The sequence below is a fragment of the Pseudochaenichthys georgianus genome, chromosome 3 (assembly GCF_902827115.2).
Source record: "Pseudochaenichthys georgianus chromosome 3, fPseGeo1.2, whole genome shotgun sequence".
NCBI lineage: Eukaryota > Metazoa > Chordata > Actinopteri > Perciformes > Channichthyidae > Pseudochaenichthys > Pseudochaenichthys georgianus.
In genome coordinates, this window is record NC_047505.1 from 33,249,005 (window position 1) to 33,275,093 (window position 26,089).

Consider the following 26,089-nt stretch of genomic DNA (forward strand, 5'->3'; position numbering starts at 1 on the left):
TGTTGCACCGTTAGAAGCTAAACGGCATTTCGTTGTCTCAGTACCTGTAATCTGTGCAATAACAATAAAGCAGGCATCTTTAATGTAGCCTCAACAATCAAGTTCTAAGTAGTGCAATATGAAATAAAAACTAAAAAAAATCTGTGCTGTTGTATTTGCTGTAAAGTGTCTCTACTGTAGGCTATTTTTATTATATGTACAGCACTTTGGCTCGACCAAAAATCGTTTATAAATGTGCTATATAAATAAAACTTGATTTGATTTGAAAAACAACTACACTCTTTTGGCAGTGTTGTGGTGCCGAGAGATGGGAGTCGGAGGCGGGGTATCAAAGGTACAAGCTAGACTTTTATTTAGCATCTGAAAACCATTGTACACAACTTCATTCCCGGGAAGCGAAGACCGGCGGAAACAGGAAGTCCGGTTCACTAAAATGTCCGTGCAGAACAATACCCCAACCTATAGATCCGTGGGTGAATAATGTCAATCACCACAGTGTACACATTAACAACAACTACACTATTTTGGCAGTGTAACAATTAAACAAGAACTACACTCTTTTGGCAGTAACAATTAGATAAATAATAAACTGTCAGACTGACACTGAAGACAAACAAACTATTTTCAGCAATCAATCGTTCAATCGTTTTTTGGCTGTTTAGATGGTGTTGCTCCATCTAAGTCACTGCTGGTGGTTGAGACGGTGGGGTCTTTGGCGACTAGTTTTATGGCCTCGTGTACATTAGTTAGGTGCTTCAGGAGATTGGCATTGCTGTTATTCGATGTGGACAATGCTTTCTGTCCTGCACACAGTTTACATTTGACCATGATATTTTGTGCATCCTTTATCCCCACAAATTGAAAATAGTGGTTATATCTCCAAGTTGTAAATGCGCTGCAGCTCTTGCTGATACTTGCATCTGCCATAGTGTGTGTGCTGGTGGTGGGTGTTGCCGTGTATGTGTGTGTGTGTTAGCAAGTGTATGTGTGTCTGTGTATTATCCCCATAAAGCAAGACCCACCCAACTCTGTCTCTGATTGACTTACCCTGAAATGTTACCCCGCGTTAACCAATCATCACTCCTCTCTGGTCACTTTCACTTTTCCATGGTACTGTGAGAGGACATCGCTGTATTCGCCTGTAAGCTACATCCGAGATTCGGTTCAGTTCCATCACATAATGTAACGCAGTAACGCACCCATTTAAATCACAGTAACGGCGTTACTGAATGGGAATAGGTAACTAGTAACGTTATTAGTTACCGCAAAAGGTAGTTGCGTTACAGTAATGCGTTAGTCCCAACACTGGTAAACACACACCTGATCACCTGAGAGCTGCCGTTTCATTCAGACTATTTAAAAAAAAAAAAAAAACGGTCTGATTTTAACAACTCAATGTGTGATTGTTATAGCAGTAATATTAGACACTATTAACACTGTTAACTATTAACACTGTACATATTATTGTTTGCCCGTGGGATTAGGATGATCGGTAGTGAGAGCCGTGCAGCATTTTCCTCCGGTCGGATGTGATATAAAAACAAAGCGATTATTTTTGTTGTTGTAAACTCACGTGGATTAAACTACATGTATTAGTGCATTAATTTCAATTCGCGAACATATGATACATTAAATGATCGTGAGGATGATGATCGAAAATTGTTTGTTTGAGCCGGGCTGCATTTCCTGATGAAAAAACATAGCGATGTTTTGTACTTACACCTAGGCCTACGTGAATTAAACAGCATTATTTTGTTAAATAAAAACATGGTGATGTTTTGTAAATGATTACATGTCTCTTATTTAGCACAGAATATGATCCTATCCGTGACATATGGATCTTAACAAATATCCGATCCTGTAGATCTATCAGCTGTTTATTTCACACGAGTTCCAGTGTGGCAGCTTTTCACGGCTCCCCCTGCTCCATGATCCATTACAGCTGGTTTCATTAAAATTCAGGCATGAAAACGGGTCAGGGGTGAAAAAGGTGAGAAGTATATTATCCCTCTAGGGGGGTCTGGGGACATGCTCCCCCGGAAGAACATTTTGAATATTCCATATTTTAAAGCATCAATCTGATGCATTTTAAGATGCATTTTTTTGCCAACCTGGGGAGAGCTGGAGAAACTTAACTTCAGCCATGAGTCAAAAATATTATGGCCTTCTTATTAAGTATTATCAGGGATGCAAACTCATCAGGTATGGAAAAGGTGACAAGGATCCGAGCCCCCCGACCCCACGGAATATCGGCTTTAAAATGAGGAATAACAGGATGTTAGCAGTCAGAACAACTAAAACAGCAGTGTTAATAATAACAGAAACGCTAAAGAGTCACATCTAATAGAAATATATAAAAGCATTTATTTTAATTGTGTAGCAGTCAGTTTATAATTTTGGCAGCACTGTTGAGCATTTTGAAAATGTATTTTCATGCCTCTGTGCAAGGCTTAGTCTTTCTATCTGTATACTGGTGTGAAGTAACTAAGTTCATAAACTCAAGTACTATACTTGGGTACAATTTTGAGATACTAGTACTTTATTTAAGTATTTCAATGTTTTGCTACTTTGTTCTTCTTCTCCTCTACAGTTCAGAGGTACATGGTGTACTTTGACTCCACTACATGTATTAATACCTTTAGTTACTTTACAGATGTGAATGATGTGAAATCTAATCAAGTGTTGAATCAGACTTTAGTTCCACCTGGAGTAAATCCACAAGCTACCCTGCAGTATACAAAGTCCTTCAAACTAGCTGCACCTTTACCAGCTTTGAGAACACTTTCATGATCAATCATTATAAACACATATCGTATATATTATTCTGAAATGGACCAATCTGCACAACGACTACTTTTACTGTCGCTACTTTCACTATATTTTGATGAGAATACCTTTCTACTTTTACTTGAGGAACATTTTGAATGCAGTACTTTTACTAACAGAGTATTCCTTCCTACACTCTGGTACTTCTACTTTTACTCAAGTACAAGACCTGAGTACTTCTACTTTTACTCAAGTACAAGATCTGAGTATTTCTGCTTTTAATCAAGTACAAGATCTGAGTACTTCTACTTTTACTCAAGTACAATATCTGAGTACTTCTACTTTTAATCAAGTACAAGATCTGAGTACTTCTACTTTTACTCAAGTACAAGATCTGAGTATTTCTGCTTTTAATCAAGTACAAGATCTGAGTACTTCTACTTTTACTCTAGTACAAGATCTGAGTGCTTCTACTTTTACTCAAGTACAAGATCTATACTTATACCACCTCCGTTTATAGCCTATGAAAGAAAAACTATTAGAAAACTAAGGCTAAAGCTAACGTTAGCAGATAGTGACAATGTATGCTAGCGAGCTAGCTCAACGATAATATTGCGGCAGAAAAACTTTTCAGTGCCCATCACGCTCTGCGCTCCGACAGGGAGCTCTGCTCTGAACACCTGAACGGCCCATTCTAACAGCTGTTCACCAGCGGTCCAGTCTGTACCACAGTGACTCCGGACCGCACAGTTAATATTAACGAACGCACCCATAGGTAATGTGGCTGCTGAAGCTAGACCATCATCGCGGAGCAGCAGAGCCGACAAGCAGGAAGACTCGAGCACACAGCTCGCGCTGCATTATAATATATAAAAAAAGAACACCATGCGTGTCATGATGGCACATAACAGCTCGCGGCCGCAGATTACTCGGGGTCCCAGACCCCCCCATACTCCAAAAATATTTTTATTGCAGATCTACATGAATCACACAAACGACCTATTTTGGATTCAAAACGGCGATTTTCGCCGAAAGGTGAGTGATTTTCATGCCTGAAAATTACATTTATTCATCAAGGGGGCGTATCAAGTCCTGCGGGGGGGTTTTCCTTTTCAGCAGGGGCCCACCCCGTGCCGATCACGGACCCGCACAGGTAGGCGTCTGAAATGAAGCGCTACATCTGTATCAAGATGCTGATTAGACAGCATGATTATTGCACAGGTGTGCCTTAGGCTGGCCACAATAAAAGGCCACTCTGAAACGTGCAGTTTTGCTTTATTGGGGGGCCCCGAAAACCAGTCAGTATCTGGTGTGACCACCATTTGCCTCACGCAGTGCAACACATCTCCTTCGCATAGAATTGAGCAGGTTGTTGATTGTGGCCAGTGGAATGTTGGTCCACTCCTCTTCAATGGCTGTGCGAAGTTGCTGGATATTGGCAGGAACTGGAACACGCTGTCGTATACGCCGATCCAGAGCATCCCAAACATGCTCAATGGGTGACATGTCCGGTGAGTATGCTGGCCATGCAAGAACTGGGATGTTTTCAGCCTCCAGGAATTGTGTACAGATCCTTGCAACATGGGGCCGTGCATTATCATGCTGCAACATGAGGTGGTCGTGGATGAATGGCACAACAATGGGCCTCAGGATCTCGTCACGGTATCTCTGTGCATTCACAATGCCATCAATAAAATGCACCTGTGTTCGTCGTCCATAACATACGCCTGCCCATACCATAACCCCACCACCACGGCCACTCGATTCACAACATTGACATCAGAAAACCGCTCACCCACACGACGCCACACACGCTGTCTGCCATCTGCCCTGAACAGTGAAAACCGGGATTCATCCGTGAAGAGAACACCTCTCCAACGTGCCAGACGCCATCGAATGTGAGCATTTGCCCACTCAAGTCGGTTACGACGACGAACCGGAGTCAGGTCGAGACCCCGATGAGGACGACGAGCATGCAGATGAGCTTCCCTGAGACGGTTTCTGACAATTTGTGCAAAAATTCTTTGGTTATGCAAACCGATTGTTGCAGCAGCTGTCCGAGTGGCTGGTCTCAGACGATCTTGGAGGTGAACATGCTGGATGTGGGGGTCCTGGGCTGGTGTGGTTACACGTGGTCTGCGGTTGTGAGGCCGGTTGGATGTACTGCCAAATTCTCTGAAACGCCTTTGGAGACGGCTTATGGTAGAGAAATTAACATTCAATTCACGGGCAACAGCTCTGGTGGACATTCCTGCTGTCAGCATGCCAATTGCACGCTCCCTCAAAACTTGCGACATCTGTGGCATTGTGCTGTGTGATAAAACTGTGGCCTTTTATTGTGGCCAGCCTAAGGCACACCTGTGCAATAATCATGCTGTCTAATCAGCATCTTGAAATGCCACACCTGTGAGGTGGGATGGATTATCTCGGCAAAGGAGAAGTGCTTACTATCACAGATTTTTTCAGATTTGTGAACAATATGAGAGAAATGGTTATTTTGTGTATATAGAAAATGTTTTAGATCTTTGAGTTCATCTCATGAAAAATGGGAGCAAAAACAAAAGTGTTGCATTTATATTTTTGTTCTGTGTATTTTACTGAGGAATTTACCAATTAATTCATTAAAAATCCTACAATGTTCTGGATTCTTTCCCCCCATTCTGTCTCTCATAGTTGAAGTGTACCTAGGATGACAATTACAGGCCTCTCTCATCTTTTTAAGTGGGAGAACTTGCACAATTGGTGGCTGACTAAATACTTTTTTGCCCCACTGCATGTGTACCCAAAGACTGTTACTAAGAAGACAGTGTGAGGGAGCCTTTTGTTATGTATTGTTGACAAATGGCCTTCTCCTACGCAGCCGTCTATCTACAGCAGGGTTTCCGCTAGGATTTTTTCTCGCCGGTCAAATGTCCGGGCAGAATTTATTTTACCGGACAAATTTGAAACTTACCGGTCATATTTCAATAATAATAAGAGTTGTGAAGCAGAGTTTCCGTTAGCAGGTAATTACCGGACTATGAGCAGATATGCTTCAGTTTAAAACTCAGTTCACGGGGCTCATTTTTATATTGCTTCAGTTTATAATCGTAACAGATCGATTCATTTTTCAATAAATGATTCCACAAACAACATAATTATTACATTCAAACAAACTACTTGTAGTAGATAACGTACATTATTCAAAAGTTTACATTACATTTGAATAATAGCACGGGAGAAACGGATCCTCTCCCTCCCTCTCTCCTGACAGCACGTCAGTTTCTCATGCAGCTCGCTAAACAGAGGGCGGGGTTTCAGGTGATTATGCAGAGCTGCGTGTCTCGGTCTGACTCAGCAGCTGATCTGATCTCTCTCTCGCGTCCGGTTACACTTCACTCGCGTTTATGTCCATATCGATCAGATCCAGCTCTCCTGATCGGCCTTTATAGAGAGCACCGATCAAACTATTAAGAGTGAATATCGGCCGATAATGACCGGCGGCCGATCGATCGGAGCCTCCCTAATTATTACCAGACATTTTGACCGGCAGGTTTTGAATTTACCGGTTTTTAATAAATTTTACCAGCTAAAAACCGGTAATTACCGGCTAACGGAAACCCTGATCTACAGGTGTGCATAAGTTCTCCTCTTTAGTAACAATGGATTGAAATACCTGAAATACAGCATGGGAGCGCGAAGAGTTGGCATTCATGTCAGTAGGGTGCTGTGTCCTGTTGCGATTGCCAGAATCCAAAGCTTCAAGAATGTGCGCTGCAGATTTGGGCTGTATATAAATATACACAAAAAGGTAATATCAGGGATGGTGTGTGAACCAGAGAAAGGGCCATTCAGCACTTGCAAAGCACAGCCACTAAAGAGTGAAGATAAACATTAAATAGTTAGTTTGCATAGCCACATTTTATAGAACAATATATTTTTATTTAAAAAAGGTATATCTTTATTTATTAGCAGATGTTATAATTCTTCCCCAGCTAATTGGGAGTGTGTATAATACATATTGCTACTAACCTTATGTAGCGTGAGGCCTTGAACAACCACTCCTTTAGAGCTGTCCTCTCTGACTGCAAGAGGCCCAATATTTGCCAACAAGTCTCTGATCTGTTCATTGTAAACCTGTAAACAAACAATATAACTGCAAATCCATCAAACTCATCTCAGGAGCTCAGTCGAAACAAAATGCTTGATTGGGTTAAGGCTATATTAGGGATAAGAGTTAGTCTAAGTCTAAAAATGTATTTACCAGAAAAATAATAATAATAAGATTAAAATAATCACCTCAAAATATGAGAATGCAACAGTAAACTCTTTCTCCTCCTTGGCATCCTCCATGCGTTTGAACAGCTCCGTCATCGTGCGGTACATGACCCCGGGGTCATTCTGGGCACCTAACATAGTATGTGTCTTGCCTGCTCCAGTAGCACCATATGCAAACACTGCAAGTGAAAGACAAGGTTCCATGTAAGTAAAACATGCTTATCGAGTTACAATGCCTATCCAGAAAACAATAACAACCAACTTACTTTGGATAGAGCATAACCACAACCTAATGTTATGTAACGTGAAAAATTGAAGCACAATACATATTATATTTCATTGTGAAGCCAAGAAAAAAATCTGCGCTCATTATGAAAAGCTTTGCTAAGGGAATTATAACTGATAAAGAATGAAGATGTTCTAATCAGCCTATATTTGAGATTAGGCCTATAGTATGCAATACCCACAACGCAACCTGAATGACATGCTTTAAACTCAGTCACCCCCCTGAACCAAATCTAATTTAAAAGTTAATGTTTACAACAGATAGGTCTTTCTTTTATTTGTTCGCCCTATATTTATATCAATGAGGCTATGCTAAATAATAGAAACATTTCATTATTTCAACAGCACTACAAACTCTATCCTAAGAATGATGCTAAAGCTGAAAAAACCCCTCTCTAAAACAGCTTTAACAAAAGCTGAACAATAAAAACATCATGAAGATAGGCTGTATTGCATGGCTTTAGAATCAAACTGCATTTGGTGAAGCTAGGTGTACATAATAAACTGTAAACTAGTTGGACATTGTTCCACAAGATCAAGATTTTCAGCTGATCCGAGCATCTTTCTATGGATCAATGATAGGGATGCCAGAAACTGACCATGATCAAAATCGAAAATCAGACAGCCCTGGCGAATAATAATCGATTATTGCGCAGAGTGCAGCAGTCTGCAATCTGCGCAGCCTGCACTGCTGGCTTCCTCCAAGTTTACAGTAAAACAAACTGGTGGTGTGACCAATGGCCATTTACAATTATTAATACTATTACTATTATTAGCATTAGTCTATATTTTGGTTGGAACTAAGCGAGAAAAAAAACCAAAAAAAAAAAAATATATAAATAAAATCGAATTTTAAAAATAAATTTCGATTATGGAGACTGTAACAAATATTCGAATAATCGCTGGCATCCCTAATCAATGATGGCTTTCTGAAGCCCAAACAGTGTTGGATTCTGTTTACATCAGTACACGCCACGGAGGAGTCAAAATGTCCCATTTGTGCTGATTTAAAGCACAGCGTTGTGAAGTGAATGAACAGCAGCCAACAGTTCCAAATAATAATCAACAGTGTGAGTCAGAAAGCCATGTTGATAAGAAATTACTAAATAAAAAAATGGTTACTGCTGTGGCTCATAGCTGCATTTGAACTTCACTATTTGGTGATGCTGGATTTTAAGAGAGGCGGTCAAAAGGCCAAAATGTTAACTCCACCAGATTAGCTGCTTGGGATGATATAGCTCACACTCGGTCGGATTCCAATAGTTCAGTATAATGTTATATGATTTTGGAAAAATGGCTGTTCAGTTGTTTCTTTATAGATTGGGGATGCTAATATGTTTGGCAACCAGGTAAAGCTATAACACAAAACATATTATTATTGTTGTATTACCTGTGCAGTTAAATCCATTCATCACACCATCCAAAACGGCTTTAGTGGTCCCCTCGAAGAGGTCATCCTGGGTCGATTCCTCACCGAAGACTTGGTCAAAAACAAACTTAAGGTCTTTGTTTGCCCTCTTGTTGATATTTTTGTTTCTGACTCTTTGTGACCCAAAACATGTGTCCTCTTCCTTGGGGTCAAATATGAGCATGTGGTTATCAACCACTTGGACCACACTTCGACAGTTTTCAGTCTTCTCCCTCTCGGTGGTCGGCCTCACCCGAACTACCACCCTCACATGGCTGCATACGTCACTTGCCATTGTGGTTCCTTTACATAAATGTGATGCTGCAAAACAAAATCAAAGGGTTACATTTCTCAAATCACACATTTCAAAACTTATACTCAGTAAATCATAAAGTGAGATAAAAACAGGGGGAAATGGACAGAAGACAGCAGGAGATGGTTTCAAGGGTCTGTTGACAGTAAAGGAGTTGTTTCTTGTACAATAAAGCCCTGTAATGTATGATTTTATTATTAAAATGGACTTGACTGACTTAAAAACAACAACAACACGTTTTTCAACATCCCTTAAGTGTTTGGTCTTACCTAATTCTTGATAGCAAATCATTTTTATTGATATGCTTGCTAACCATAGTGGAGTCCAAGATTTCGCTTTTGGCCTAAACTTGTTTCAATGTCATGTCAGTAAAGGGCAACATAACATAACTGTAGCCAAACAACGGATGTCATGAATGAGGGCTAATAGATGTCATACTGTGATAAAGGTTATTATGTTTAGTTTTGTTGAAGAGATTTAGATTGTGTCTTTATTTGAATTGATGGCCATTTCTGAGGCCCTTGTTTGTTGTGCTGTATAATTTTAAACGGACATTCAATTTTATCAGGAGTAATACAGGAAAACATTTCTCTTTTGGACATATGTCTTGTCTACTGTAGATATGTATATAATTGCTGTTTTTATTGTTTCATATTTAAATGCCTGAACAACAACAACAACAATGCTGCTGTAACAACATTTCCCAATTTGGAATGAATAAAGTATCTATCTATCTATCGTTAACAATGTAACACACATCAACATTAAAATACCAGTACAAGACAATTCATTCCAAATAAAAACCTAACGCATGTTTTAGTGAATGTCTATGACTTGTTGGTTAACGTCATACTAACGTTATGCTTTTAACCAAGCAGTAAATGACCAGTAACTACTCTCAATTCACATTCAAATACAACATACGAGATAGAGATGTTACTGTTAGTTGAGTGCTGTTTAAAATGTTAACATACGTATTTGAATTCACACATCACAATAGTGAACGATTAAAAGCCAACCTGCCAACGATAAGTGTGCAGGGGGTCGGCTAAAGCCTGCTAGCTAACTGAGCTAGCTCCTACACAACTTCCAACGGTCAGTTAGAATTGTTGTTCTTTATGTCGAGTGCAGTTATCTCTTACCTTTTGTCAGCAACGGTGATCGTTAATTGAATTTGACTACAGTTATGTTTTCAGAGAAGACACACTTATGTCGTTTTGGGAAAGATTAACTTGCTAGGAAAGGTTAGATATAGCAAAATACCCGGTAATAGCTAGCGCAAGCGCCAATATTTTCAAAAACAAGCCCTCTTCCTCTCTAAACGCTGATTGGATGTGAGACGCTGGGCATTGGATGACGCACCGGACATGCTGCTTATGGAGGCGGAGCTACTCTCTGGTCTACTACGGTAAGCTGCTGTTCACTTCCAGAGGTGTAGACATGTTTCTTCGTCACAGTTCACCCTAGTTGAACATTTTTTACATGTGGATGATCCATGTCATGTTGTGTCCCTATTTGTAAATTCGTGCGAAAGTGCGTGTGTGCAGGCGTCAAAATGGTAGCATAGCAACGATATTGCTCCATCGTCAAGGGTAAAATGCTTAGCTAATGCTGATTTAATGACGTTACAGCTACTACACACATGTGATAAAGCAGCAATGCATGACGTTTAAACGTTGTATTTCACTACTAATACATTTGCATTGACCAATGTCACGCCAAACGCATACATGATTTAACTCTGTTGTGAAGGTCAGTGTGTGCATGACAACTGTGGCACATTTTCTCCATGTTGAGTCATGTGTTTTTTGTCCAAAATATGGGGCTTACCTGCTTCACAACAGAACTGTTTATGTGTGTTACAAAAGATAGCAACAATAATTCCGATTACACGTGTTAGTTCCAAGGAAATCACGCTGTTGGGAGCTAACAACTACCAGTGCGTGAATGTGGGCATTTATCCATCTCAAGTAGCCATCTTGTATATTATACCACAAATGTATAGAACTTTATTCTATTATTATGTGTTATTATATTGTAACCCTAATGTTTTACTTGCACACTTTTATCTCTTAGATTTTCATTTGTATTTCCTTGTGTGATTTTCTTTCATAAAACAAAGATTTATTAAGCATTATGGGATAGAAATGTCAACTGACTGAAATGACAACTGCTTCCTCCTTATTGTTGTACATGTGATCATTAATAACCTTAGCTTGATCAAAGGTGCTATTATGTCAGGTGTAAGGGCACTGATAAAAAATAGTCCATTCAATATGTTCTCTGGTCTTCTGGTAAAGGATAGGTTACCTGAAACTGAAAGATTTAATATATTTGATTTATGTCTAGATGCACATATGCGAATGTAATAATAATAATAATTCCTGTTTGGTACAGCAGGTCTAGCTCACAATCTGAAAGCAATCAAGCATTGTCACTCAATATGTTATTGCCATCTCTTCAAATACTGTAATTGTTTGCTGCAATTGAACATTTTCTTTACATTTACCAATGCTATGCACAAACTTGTTAAATTCCTTCAATCCATGCAGATATGTCTACCTCATTGGAGGCATGCATCACTAGCTTAGCTCTCATTTTCAATGCATCTTGTTGCCAGGAAACACCTGAATACCTTTTAACCATTTGGCTCACTGTAGGCAGTATTGCTCATGTGGAATTCCAAAATGTTGAACTAATTAGGCAAAGATGCTCACTCTTATTGCGGTTGTATTGAGCCACAATTGTGTGCTGTGGATTGTGTGGAAGAGTTTAACCTTCAGAATGATCTGTACCGGCATGAAATGTTTAAACTGTGATGCCCTCTTGTTTTGGTTTGACACCCCAGGTTGGAGACCAGCTGCTATTGTCAGTTAACAATTCCCATCACGTATGCAAATATCAAAGCTACTCTGTTAGCCTGCAGCACAAGATATCTGTCAGTTTGCACAGCATGACGTAGGCCTGATATTTTGATAAATATTCCAAATAATTGCTTAGTAACTATGTAAACCTAGTCACTTGAAGTCCATAACTATCACAAATGCAATCTTTATTTCACTTTTTAAAAATACTTTACTATTAAACAGTTTTACAAACCCTTCTCCTAATTGGCTTACATGCTATGGTTTTACTGGTAGACACACTGTTTCTGCTTACATCATCTCATAACTTCACTCTTGTTATCTCCATAGATCATTATAAGGATCATGATTTTCCACCTGTCTGTTCGCTCCAATCCAATGTTACGGAAAACAAATCTGGCTGTGTGGAGAGCATGGAGGTCATGGAAGTTAAGCCTGCACTCTTCTACAGTTTGTGCATCTTTTGGTACTGGTCCCCTGGACAGATCTGAAGAACTGTCTTCCGTTTCATCCGAAAAGCCTCCTCACACGCCTGTCATGCTTAAAGAGGTGCTTCATTACTTAGACATCCAGCCAGGTCAGGTACGTTTGCTTCCTTGTTATTTGAGCCAGCTTTTTGAAAGAGAGTAAATGACTGTTTGTTAAGATGTTCTTTCTAACAAGTCAAATATTCATTCAGACTAAATGAGTGTTTTGTAAAAATACTCACACAAAAGCAATGATGTTATTTCTACTTCTTTCTTATCGTTATTTGCCCAATGTTTTATTCCCCCATTCAAAAATAGGACATGTTTAGCCTTTGTGCAAATCTGATATCTGAATCTCGAGGACAGACTTCCCTCACTGATATTAGTAAGTAATTAGGTCGTATTTGTATTTTCAGGCATTGCTTTCTGGTCTGACTCGGTTGCTGTGGTAATGGCATAGCATGCAAACTCTTACTGTGTGGTGTTTCTTAGAGTATGTCCCTCTTATGTCTGTCAGGACACTCGTCCATATATTTTCATACAACACCATTACCAACTAGAGTCTAGTTAATTTAGTAAATGCATTCTTTTATTTCTTAATTGGATAAAGAAATCAGAGTGTAATGATATAGGTTTCCAAATGTGTGCACCTTCACACCTCAGTAGTATCCCATTGTAATGTGAAAATAACAATTGTAAAACAACCCATTTCTTGATAATAATTCTGATTACCAAGATAATTACTTTCTGTTCACAATCTATATAACAACCCATGAAGGCACACATGCATTGGACAGGGTGCTGACAGCTTGGCTCTCACCTATGTACTACCAGGACAGATGGGCATGAGTCAAAAGCCTTCTGGCGTGGTAGGCAGCATAGGAGGGGAAGTGATGCCTCCCTATATAATGCATGGTCAAGACAGGTGGGGGCCATGGGTCACAACTTAGTCAGGATTTGCGCCACTGTAGGCTGTTGGCAGGACACAGGGTGCTGCGTCGCTCCTGCCTGAACTTTAGCACCTCTAAACTCCTCCGCTGCCTGCCCATTTGCCAACTGTCCCAAGACAGCTTGCCAATCAGATGCTATTAAAAACAGTTAGATAGATTTTAATTTTTTTTACAGTACATGCTGTGCACCTCACTAAATGTGACGCTCTGTGGAAATGTTGGATGGTTACATCCACAAGTCATGTTTTAAATGCTGCTTCACTGCAGATGTCTGTTAATTTATTCATTAAAATGATGACACATGTAATATGCTGTTTCCCTGGTTCTGACTAGGCAGAGACAGCCACATGCTCTGGCAGCCTCAGTCAGGCAATCAAAATTCAGAATGTTGACTCCCTGTCAGTGCTGTCTTTAAGCAGTAAAATGTGTGGTGGCTGAGTGATGGTGTCATTAGCAGATCAATTGCTGTGAGGAGGAATATCTGATATCAGACAAATGCCCGCTAAAATCACAGAGGCTAGGGTGAGTTATAATCTCTATGGCTATTGTAAAATAATCACCAAACTGTAATTGCTCTGGTCAGCTGAAGCAGAGTAGGAATGGAGTACTTGAGTGACGATGAGTGTCAGAGCAAATACTGTAGTTTTACCAAATTCTGTAAATGGAGCCTTTCCATGCCCTGCTGCCTCCCACAAAGGATGCACAATGTGTAAGGTAGCTAATTTGCAAATAACCATTGTGCTTAATGGATCTGTAATGATAGTGTTCCATATGTCTTTACTGGAAGCAAACATTCACGTAAATACATAGGTCACCACTGACGGATTTATATGTCCCATGCAATGGCTATAAAACAGCTTTCTTTATTATTTTGATATATTTCTGTATGAAATGTAAACTGGAACAGGATAACATTTTGATTACATGGCCCAGGGGATGATAATGTCAGACACTTGCTCCTTCACTTATGTCCAGACTGAAATATCTCAACAACATTTTGGTTGATTGCCAAGGAAATGAATACAGATATTCATGTAACTTTCAGATGTATCCTGATGACATCTCTGTCTGCCGGATGCTCCATGAAACTGGTAGAACCTGCAACCCTTTTGAACTACAGTGAGCCATTTTATAATGATAGAGTTTAAAGAGAGGCTTTAAACATGGCTACTGCTGTGAGGCAACACTAATATCAACATGTATTTCAGGTTTAGATTTTCTTTATTATAATGTTTAAAAAACCTTATATATTTTTAAATAAAGCACGAGGAGTCCTCCACTGGCGCAGGCTGCTTGCGTAGGGGACCTCCTCTAGAACAGATTAATGAGCCATCAGCTGAGAGTCCAGGGGAAAAACCCTGCTGCTGCTGTAGAAGGAGAAACCAGCCGCCTACTCTTACATTTCAGTCTCAGCACACTCCCCCTTGTGGAATTAATGAGGCCAAAGTGTTAAATCTACTTTTTTGGATCAATATCAGAGGCTTTCAACAATCAACACATTAACAGCCTGATAAAGCAAATAAAAACTATTGGTTTAACTGTTTATTTTGATGATACATTGGCAGGAGATGTATTATTTCTTACAGACATAGGCTTGAAGATATGTTAGTCTTAATGTTGAATGAATGTTCATAATTCCCGTTGAACTATTCAGCATTCATATAATTATTTGGCTGAAATGTTACATTCATCCTGATAACAGTCATATAGGTTTCCTTCTAACCCATTGTTAAATGTTAAGGATGAAATGATCTATAAAATGTAATTCTGGTTCACAATGTATTTATATCTATTCTACCAAAGTACTATCATTTTGGAGTGTGAGGTTATCCTGAAAGTAACGGAAACATTAATGCCAGCTTATGTAGAAAGCAGGTGGTCGCTGATGTGGAGCTTGCAAACCTTAAATAGCATAAACCAGGGACTTGTGATGACAATAGGTATCGAGCACAGTAATACAGCAAAACAGGCAAACCACAAATCACAGGTATTGTAGCTTGTTAAGGCCGTGCACCACAGCAGACTGAGTTTAGTGCTGCATTTTTCACTTCCACTGTTATTTGGGTTATTTGGCTGGCTGTAATCCGGACTCATGAAGAGGCACTCTGTTCCGTGGATAGATGACCACACAACACTCCACCAGCTGCTTCTTCTCAATGTTGCCTATTTTCTTTGTTAGATGCAAGATGGAACAAAAAGAAATCTAATGTGCAGATGTGTGACATGAAAAGCAGTCCACATTTGTACATTAAATGTGTTTTTTTGTGTGGAATGCATAGATTATGGATGTTCAAGGAAAACTGCATCAATGTTTGATGCAAATTAATCCAGCATATCTTCAAATGTGGCCCCTATCAGAGTGCTAACTGAGTACTGTGGGTACTGAGTGTACCAGCTTATAAAGAGGGGAATATAATAGGTTAATGTGATCTTGTCTCTTTAAATTAGTTTGAAGTCTTACAGCTGAACTTTGGGCCAGCTGAGGTGGGTGTACAGTACACAGAGCACCGTGTACTTTTGTGCAAGACTATTTAGAAACTTAACATACAATTTATAACATCTCTATTGTGAAACAATAGGCAGCAATTGAAGGGAATTTAAATATTTGAGTTATTTACTCTATTTCTGATAGTCAGTACATGGGCAGCAACATCTTCTTATTAGTTAATCTTCTAATACTTTGTGTATTCAAATTTATATTCCCAGCAACAGCCAGGTGAAGTGCTGTTGTAAGTACAAGCAAATAGGTAATAGGATCTTGTCTCTTCAAATTAGTTAAAAGCCTTGCAGTTGCTGTTGGGGCCGTGCAGCTGAAGTCAAAGAATGGCTTTAGAAGTAAATATGAAGTGCATGGAGTTATAGTAGTTTGTGTACTTTATTTTGTAGTACTGTATAAGTGTGAGAATGGCACTTTACAAATTAAGTTGTATTAAGTTTTATTTTCTACAAAATAATTTTAAACAGTTTGTCAGTCAGTGTCTTGTCAGACCTCAATGCTGTGTTGGCGTTGTAAATTAACATATGCATTTTATACATAAAACAGTTAATATTATTGAAATGTCTGTGTTTATTTTTGAATTGTAACTACGATTGGTTTTGTATTTGTATTATTTACATTTAGATTTAAAATGTATAGGTCACACATGCTTGAGAATGGCATTGTGTTTTATCTGAATACACATTTAAGCTGTCTGTAGTCAAAAAAGGGTAACAGTCCAGACAGACTCATTAGCTGTTTATGGTGCAAAACCTCAACAAAAATCTGTATTATCTGAAATATATATTTTTGAATTTTTCTCTGTACCAAATTTGCCACCACAACCTCTTCTGGGTCTGTGTCGTGTCTTTTTATTCTTTTTTTTCTTTACACTCCTTTTTGGGAGCACTGAGTAGTGAAAGAGGAGGCTGGTAAATAATTGATCCTTGTAATTAAACACTCCAGCCAGGGATGCTGGGGCTGATTGACGGCCAGATATTAGGCCCTTGTCTCGTAAGGTTGCAAGTTTAGTCTGAGGTTATCAGTGGCCAGAAGAGTCTTTCTCCCTCCCTGCCTCATTACTTTCATGAGTAGAACATTTCATAGTGGATCAGGGTGGGGGTGCGGTGTGAAGACAGTCTGGGACTTCATTAGCCAAATGGGGTGCCTCAGTCTACAGAGCGCCAAACCGTTCTGCCTTGCTGAGCAGACAACCCACCACACGGTCCTGTAGAGCTGTTCTAGCCCTCCCGTCTTACAAATGCTTCAGCTTCTGTTCAAACAAAAGTAAACTTTAAACTTAACTCAAACAAAAACGTTTACCTAACCCTACCTGAAAAGATGATGTCTATTATAGTAATGCTCAAGTAAGGCTCTCTCCATCCAAATTATATTTGCTCACCTTTCAAGTTTCTATAATTTATTGCATTCTATTTAAATGTAAATTACTGCTTTATTTTATCTTACTATATTTTTATTAGTGTTCTTAATATAGTTTGCTATCTGTGTACTTTTTTAGATTTTTTTTTTTTATTTGAATTTCTGCACCAAGACACCTAGTCAAATTCCTCGTACGTGTGAACCTACCTGGCAATAAACCCTTCTTTCTGATTGACTACATTGCTTACAAATCTGTTAATCACACACAATTACAAATAAATTGTCAACAAAAGCTTAGATCCCCTAAAATGTAATTATTTCCCAAAAGTTGCGCAACATTTAGATGTTTGTGTGTGTGACGCATGTGTGTATCTGTGTGTGTGTGATGTAAATCATGAACATTACATTACATGGCATGGTACAGGAGTAGAGATTGCTGTGACAACATCAATTACTGAGAGTTTTATTTGCATATAGCTTTAATAACAATTATTGAAATTGTAAAACTGTATTGTAAAACACATATTGCTAAACTTAATAAAATTGAACTGGAACCGATCCTTGACGCTGAATTTAAACTATTACAGCAGATTTTATTGCAATATTTACATTTGTTCCCTGTGTGTGAGTGTGGGTATGCTAATTAGATACATGCCCTGTGGACAGCTGGATTTAGATGACTCATTCCTGCAACACATCTTCAACTGGTGTCTGTGTGAGGTCCAACTGCATTATCTCAGTGGTCTTTCTATTAAAATTGTTCAGAATAATGACACAACAACAAATTCACACTTAGTCTCATTATTACACTTACTGTTTAGATACATTTAGGTTGTTTTGTTACTTCTTATTTTTCTGGATGATTCTTGTTTTAATGAATGGTTGTACTTGTATTTATTTGACTATTTAAAAGATGGATTTTGGTGTTCTTTTTGTAAAACTGAAAGAAAGAATAGTGCTGCAGTCAAATGTTTGTCAGACATGCTTCCTCTCTTGCATGAAATTGAGTTTTAACAGGCGTTCTCCTGCGACGCCCAGCCTCACTTATAAGCGCCACAACCAGGCTGCAATATTATAAACATGAGAAATGTGTGATGATGCGCGTGTAAGCAGTGATGTTGATGAAAGCGTCCTGATCGGCAAACATCAGCCAACACACACTTGCTTTTTGTGCAATGTCATCAAAGGGTTGGCCCATTTCACAAAAAACGATTTGAGAGCACCGCTCACACTCAGGTCGCAAATGGTGGCCGCGCCGCGTTTCAGAAAAGATTGTTTCTCTCAAATTGCAGACACATTTGCGAGTCCTGCAGGGCTCTCACCTGCTCATGAGCTGCAAGTATGGCAGTTGTTTTCACGATTGAAAGAGGTCAAAATTAGCAGGAGGAAATGATTTCATGTTGTAAATGTCAGCTTGCACATGTGGTAAAAATGGGGCCCTCGCTCAACTTTTGACACAACGCAATGCAATGTCATTCTGAAAGGTTCTGTGTCGGTCAGTCGTAGCTTAAAAGTTACATGCAAACGGGGTAATTCTACTCTACCCTTTTTGTCAAGACAGAGGTGAAGATTATTCCGTGGAATTTCCAGTTGTAAAAAAGTATTTTTTAACCTGGGTCTTGTGTCCGATTTAAACTAAAGTAATTTAAAACAGGTGTGATTTCTCTTACTGCCCTTTCTCAGCATGTGTTCCTGCATCCTAATGATCTTTATTAAAGTGCTGTTGCTCATTTTTGATAAAAGTCAGTCGCAGTGACCTTAACTGTGTAACCAACATTATCTATATTCCCAGCAGCATCCAGATGAAGTGCTGTTGTTCTCAGCTGGAGTGCACCCTCTCCTTGCCTTCTCTGTTTCCTGACTAATTTGGTAGGGAAGAGCATGTCCGCTCGACACGACATGACACTACTGACCTAAACCAGTAGCAGAGATTTTCCTCGCTTCCTTCTCTCTGTTCCCACACCATGTTTAACTTCACATTGTAACAAGTGTCCCTTTTTGGGCATGCTGGTTTTATATAAGCTATAACAGCAGAAAACGTGCTTAAAAATAATTTGGTTCTTTCATGAAAACAATAATGGTCAAACATTTTTTCTCCTCAATAATTTGAGGAAAGGCCTTTGAGGACCATTGTATCATTTCTAACATTAAGTACCCTGAGGCTTGTCAATTATTTTGGCAAGATACCACCCTTGTACAGTGTGCTTTATAGGCCAGATGTGCTTTGGCTCACAGTACCTTCACCTCTTGCTGATGAGTACCTAAAGGAAATATATTCAGTCTGGAAGCAGTGCTCAATGTAGTAAATCTTAGACTCGCTGTATCAGCAGCATCCTGCTGAGAAGCAGACCTATCACACAAGCTTCTGTACCCTCCAGGCAACCTCAAGCTCCTGAGACTGACCACTACACCCTGAAGGCTAAAAGACTGATGTCAGGGTTTTAGAGGTTGGGGCCTGATGATCATATGTCTAAGTGAAAACTCAAACTGACCTTTGCTCATTTCCATCCTTACAAACTACACTTCAGTGCCAGCTCAGCAATGGACAATAGGACTGTATTGACTGTGAGACAATTTGTCAACTGTTGTACAGTAAAACGTTAGCCTGTTTGTAGGTCTCTCAATAGACATCTATGATGAGCGTTGTAGAAATGTTAATGGGTTAATGGCATTGATACTGAAACAAGAGTAAAGAACATATAAGATGGTCTGGTATGCTAACATTATCTCTTGTCTGTTTAGTGTTCACCACATTGAAATGGGACGCACTCTGCAGCCATTACATTACCACTGCTCTACTATGAAGCTTCCCTCAGAGTCCAACCCCTCCCCCAAGCCACCTCCACTGCCCCCACCCCATTCCCTACTTCCTTTCATTTCATATTGTTTTGTCAACCCAGTCTTCCAACTACTGGAAGCATCTTCTTACTTAAATGCCTCTAGAAGTCTTTTCCCTATTACCATGCCTTCCACCACGAAGCCTTCATTTAGCTCGGCTCCTCTTTGCACTCCCTAATGGACTTGGCCCTGTTCTTCTTTTGTCTTCCTTTAGTACCATGAAATTCACCTTCAGGAGAGGAAGCCATCCTTCCTGATGCTTCTTTACATTTTGTGAACATAGTTAGATGATTCTGCCATCTCTTTTCATTTTCACTTCTGCTTTCTTTAGGGCTTTATATAGTTTGCATTGTTTCCTCGGCACACTGTATTGACAGTAGTGTCACGCTGAAGAGGAATTTTTCAGAGCAGTGAAGAAGAGCAATGAAGCATGTAATCATTTTGAATAGATCCACTGCATCATATTTGACCTTAATTCTTGTTTCCTGTTAAAACAAAGAAATAGCCTTTTGGCACTTCTGTCACAATTTGTAGCATATGCTTCCCGCTGGAACTTATATTTAACAAGGACACATTTGTAAGCATGTCAACATAACAGCATGTAGTCAGACAATGATATTGAAAACAAAACGTTTCGATTTTAAGTTGAGACACGCCTCTTAAAAAGAAAACACAGCATTGGTAGTTGAATGGTTTAAAATGGTCTATGTTTACATTAAGTGCTGGAGGTAGTGTGACGTACAGGACAGCAAAATGTCTGAGGAAGGAGTGGCAATATACAGCATTTCCTTTGAGAGATGAGAGCAGGGTTTACCATGACTCACTGTGCCAGACTCAAACGTTTTTTGGTGAAATATCATTCTCTAACCTCTAAAACCATTTAAGTAGTTGTTGCCTAAACTTTAATAGACCAAATGTTTTTTGGGCATGGTAAAAATCTATTTATAATGTTCACCAAGTAATTATTTGTTGCTTAAACTCATTAATGGAATGCTTCTAAAAACATTTGTACAATAAATGAACATGGATCTACTCAAGTTGTGTCTATGGGGTTACACATGGTTTCAAACAGACAGGGTAAGGAGTCACTAGCAGGGATGTGAATATCCTGAGAGCAAATTTGATGGTCTTTTTCTGAATTGTTGATGTGCATCTAATAGTTAAATGGGACAGTGGTGTATCCCAGCAAGCATCCATCCATGATAAACGCACATCAAGACTCCCCCACTGACCATGTGTGTTGTCTGTTAGACACCAGTGCTTTCCTGCCCACCCCTTGTTTTGTTGAACAGCATCCTGGCCACACTACACTTTTTTTTACCATTTTTCTTTTTGTATTTACTATTTACTTGCACTTACACTTACACTGTAGCCATGTTCGTATGACCAATAAAAGCCTTGAATCTTGAACCTTGAACCTTGAACCTTGAACCACCATCAAGCACATTTTTTCTTGTGGTATCATAATGGTCTTTTTATAGCTCCCCTCTTGAGATGTAAAATATGTCTCAGTAATGACCATCGATTAAATTGAATATAGTTTTGTGTCTGTTAAGAATTTAAGTTGAATTACTTTTTAAAACTTTTTTTGAATGATATCTACTCCTTTTCCCTCGTTGAAAAATCCAAAATGTTTAAATATGTAAATATTTGTTTTTGTTTCAGTCATTGAAGTGCTGGAACACAAGAGGTCACCTACTCCACTGAAAAGTAAATTCTCAGTGTTTATGCACAGTAGGATTCATGTTTCCACATCACGTTTATGCTTTATGTTAAGTTGAATACTGGACCAGGATTGGAATTAAAAACTGTTTTGATTACACATCATTTTATTGTTCTGTACTCGTGTTGGTTGAAGGTGAACTCACAGAAAAACCAAACAGCCATCTAGTGTTAAATTACACATTTGTCTTCATGCATAGTGAATGTATTTGAGTAGAGGACTTTGATATTGCATCAATCAGTTTGCCAAAGGGAATAATAATGTCAGATTCTTTTAAATAAAAATGCAGAAATATAGTCCTCTCAGATATTTAAATACCAGCACAGTTGTGACAATAGTGATTTAACTACACTAATCAAAGGAGGCTTTCACACAGCGTCACCCCGTTGCCCCTGTTTTCTACCCCAAACTAACATGCTGGAGGGTGGGAAACATTAATTTGATTATCATGAACTACAGAGCACTGAAGGGAGTCTGTAGTCTGTGCTGATCTAAGGATGTGTATCCGAGAGCCACAATGCTTAGTCAACAGAGTTATTTGGTATGTGGATTTGGTAGTTGAATCTTTTCATACAGTTTTAGGTTTGAAATCCATATGCTGTAGTTTAAGCCAGTTATGCTGATGTATGTTGAAAATGCATAATAATAATAATAATAATAATCCTTATATTTATTATAGCGCTTTATCAATGACTCTCAAAGCGCTTTACAAATACACATTACATACATGTAATGCTCATGTACTGTGGACAATACCCACAGGAGAAAATGCGGGTGAAGTGTCTTGCCCAAGGACACAACGGCCTGACGCAGTGGGGCGGGAGCGGGTTTCGAACAGGAGTTCCCCAACGCCCCCTTGATCTGATGATCAAACGCACAGACCACTGCGCCTCCCAATAATAATAATAATGGCATCTATATTTTAGCACACTCAGCACCCTTGTGATTTATGAAAGTGTTATAATGCACATTAACATGAACCACGGACATTGTTATGGTCAAACACACAAAACTACTGATATATTTAGGATGTATTCTTAACAGTCACCATAATGCACCTGCAAATTGGACTCATGATGTTGCTAAAAAAAAAGTGCTTGTTTAAGTCTGCATTCAGTTTGATATGAAAATGAAGAAGAAGAAATGTGGCTCAGTAAATCTCCAACCTGCAAGACACAAACAGACCGTTTGGCTGGGGGGTGGGGGTGGAGAGTGATGACTCATGCACAGAGTAGAGGTCCCTCCCTTTCCATTTATTTCTGTGTCCAATCAGTTCTTTCTCATCTGTCACTCATTGCCTCCAAATCAGATCCCAACAATGCTTTTCCATGCCCTGTTAAATCACTTTATTCATAAAGTGTTAGAACTTACAAATCAAATATAAATGCTAAATTCACATTTTGACACATCGATTATTGCATGATGATGTGATTACCTTGCTGTGCAGATGATCATCTTCCGCATTTAGGATGTTTGGGTCATGCAGCGGCCACAAATTCAACTTAATCACACGTAGACACATTTTATAATGCTCCAGAATAGATTTTGAAGTTGCTATTGAATGCACATCAAACTACGTTTTAAATTTAACAGAAAAAAGTGTTAATATGTTCTGAGAAGCTAGGTGAAGTCATTATTTTTTAAATGCAATTACTTTCAGATTACTTTTTCAGAATGCCAGCAGCCTATAAAGCAGCAGAAAGACTAATCGTTGCCTTGGATTGCCCACGTACAGTAAATATTGAGTTATTGGCTCATAGTTTCAGAGAAGATACAAGTGCCTGCTATCCCTGTTTCTCCAGGGATCTCCTCAACACCACCGTGGTGTAAGAGCCAATCTCAGGACTCTTTGAAGTGGGCGGATGCTTGACATGGGCTTTATGAGCTTTATGTAGAGGAGGACAGGGACCGGGGTTTCCCTTTTCGCAGTCAGGTTTTCATGAAAAATAAAACAAATATAACCATAGAGCAAAGGCTGAGCTGGCATGAATTATCTAAAAGTGTCGGTTAGAAAAAGGTATATAAAGAAAAAGAAGTAAAAGTAAGGACATTTGAGGAGGGTTAGGGTGTTATATGAGAAAGTGAGGGGGGTTACATACTGTATTACAATGTTAAAACAATCTTCATAATATATCAGCAGCTGAACATGGAGTTTTAAATATATACACTTTAAAACCATGCATCCAAAAGTAAAGGCTCCAGAAAGCTAACACCTTGTGTTATCGTAGAAAAGCAAAAAGGCTTTACTTTTCAAAGTTATCCAGGACTAGTACGGTGCTTGTTTTGGTGTTTTGGGATACTGAGCGTGGGTAGTCTGTAAGCTCAACATTGACAAGGTTGTTGTCACCGTCGCTGACTCAGTTCAGATTTTTATGATGCACGATCGCTCCAAAGTTGAGCAACACATTATGTAAGCAGGAAGCAGCTAGGGAGTGACCGGTGTTTTTGATGGCCTGTCTTCATGTCCCTCTTCTTGCTACAATCAAGCTGCACAATCAAGTCCAATAGTTTTAGAGGCAATCACTCCAGTAAAATAAATAACCACCCAACACTCGAGCTTCTTGCTCAACAGCTTACTTCAGTGACCGTGACCCTAAGTTAAAGTTATACATAATCAGTGCTCTAAATTCTGGACTCATTCTACTAACATTTTAGTTGGTAACACCAGCAGGTCATTTGAGTGTAACTCAGCTGCTTCTGCAGTCCAAACCTCTAATGTATGATTTTACAACGAGTTCACCCTCAACATGACAAACATTTCACCTCTACTGGTTGCTTGCCATAGGTTGATGTCTGTGTGTAACTTGTTGTTGACATGCAGCAAAGGTGAGGTGATTTCTCTGTTGTGGGACATTTGAGGACTTAATACTAAGTACTTATTTTACAATGAAAACTTTTTAAACTTAGTTTACATTAGTAAAATTAGTTTCCAAATATATACAAAGCACAGTAAAAGTACCTTAGCAAAATGGCTGATAGGTAGCATAATGTAGATAATATTATTTTATAATGTACATATCATTTCATTTATTACCATTGATCAAAGTGGAGCTAGTTTGAATGACCTTTTAATCTTGCTTTTCAGCTTAATCTATGAGAAGTAAATGTGTACATTATTTAATTCTTTTAATTTATTAGTTTATTCCACTCGTGGCAATTATTATAAAACAAAACATGTACACTTTACACCGTTTTTAGCCGATGATGGAAAGGAGCAAGGAGAAGGAAATTTTGTTTTACCTGCCCATTATTATACTTTTGTAACAATAACCAAGATATGTAAAGTAACTACTAGTAACGAAAAGTATCAAATGAATGTAGAGTAGTAAAAAGTACAATATTGGAATCTGAGTGAAGTAGAACTATAAAGTACATTTCTTGGGCATGTGCCAGAATATTTACACACAGCATAACACTTACCCAAATGTAATGTGAAGGGGACGTTGCCTTTGCGAAATACAAACAATGTGCCACGCCCCTCTACTACATGGTAAACATGTTTAGCCCAGCTGAGTAAGAACAGATGTAAATAGTTAAAGACATTTTGTGCATCTGCAGTTGACTTCTCTTATTTTATCTCTGCACAGAAAGAGAAAGTTAAAATAATGTTTCTACATGAGACTCAATGACAAATATCCTCTCACAGCTGCCCATCCCTGACTGTCCCAGGATCAGCACCCTGGACAGAGATTGTGGCACACATAAGAACAAACAGTTAGAACTGATCCACCTGAAACAAAAGTTTGTTATGTTGAACCTTTACCGCAGTTGATCCTCATATTGTTTTTCAGGTTCATTTAGTGATCAATTGACTGAAGTCTGGTTGTCAACTAGGAGCCTCCAGACAGATACAGTCGCAATGACCAGAGCCCCTGCACATGCCACTGTTAAATTAAAGAAAAAGTGGGTCAATCTATTATTTTTTTACATTTGCATCCCCTATTTTTTCTTTTCTCAGCACATCAGCACCATAATGATGCAGTGCATGCATATTCAGTTTCTCCCTGACTAAGCATGCACTATTTGCTTATGCATCAGAAGATCCCTTACAGTAAATACAAAGATGTTAGCTTTGATATAATCAAGCTGTGGGATAGCCCATAATTAGCATCAGAGTGCTGTATGATAGGTACAGAGCTTATATAGGTGACTTTTCAATATTTTTGTATTCTGCACTTGCTCATCATAATACTGATTGTGGATTACTTATTCCTCTTCATTTATATTAATTGCAAACAAAGGACTAGCTTTAGAGCCATTATGGTTTACATACTGGCAGTGTATTGTCCTGGCTTACCTCTAAGTTTACTATTTCACAAGCTGTGTTTGGGATGTGTTTTTTATAGAACCAATAAAAAACTG

At 38.9% G+C, this 26,089-nt stretch overlaps 2 protein-coding genes across 2 annotated transcripts in view; one reads left to right on the forward strand and one right to left on the reverse strand.

Moving 5' to 3' along the window:
• Positions 1-10,261, reverse strand: part of kif18a (kinesin family member 18A) — a 50,312-nt gene extending 40,051 nt beyond the window's left edge. Inside the window, exons 1-5 of the mRNA XM_034110298.2 lie at positions 10,172-10,261; positions 8,699-9,037; positions 7,045-7,202; positions 6,778-6,882; positions 6,422-6,532 (exon numbers count right to left, since the gene is read on the reverse strand). Of these exons, the coding sequence (XP_033966189.1) occupies positions 6,422-6,532; positions 6,778-6,882; positions 7,045-7,202; positions 8,699-9,011 (687 nt within the window). The 5' untranslated portion in view covers positions 9,012-9,037; positions 10,172-10,261. The remainder of the gene's footprint in view (positions 1-6,421; positions 6,533-6,777; positions 6,883-7,044; positions 7,203-8,698; positions 9,038-10,171) is intronic.
• A 97-nt stretch (positions 10,262-10,358) lies between these two features.
• The window catches only part of mettl15 (methyltransferase 15, mitochondrial 12S rRNA N4-cytidine), a 66,127-nt gene continuing 50,396 nt past the window's right edge, over positions 10,359-26,089 (forward strand). The window contains exons 1-2 of the mRNA XM_034110305.1: positions 10,359-10,437; positions 12,224-12,475. Of these exons, the coding sequence (XP_033966196.1) occupies positions 12,239-12,475 (237 nt within the window). The 5' untranslated portion in view covers positions 10,359-10,437; positions 12,224-12,238. The remainder of the gene's footprint in view (positions 10,438-12,223; positions 12,476-26,089) is intronic.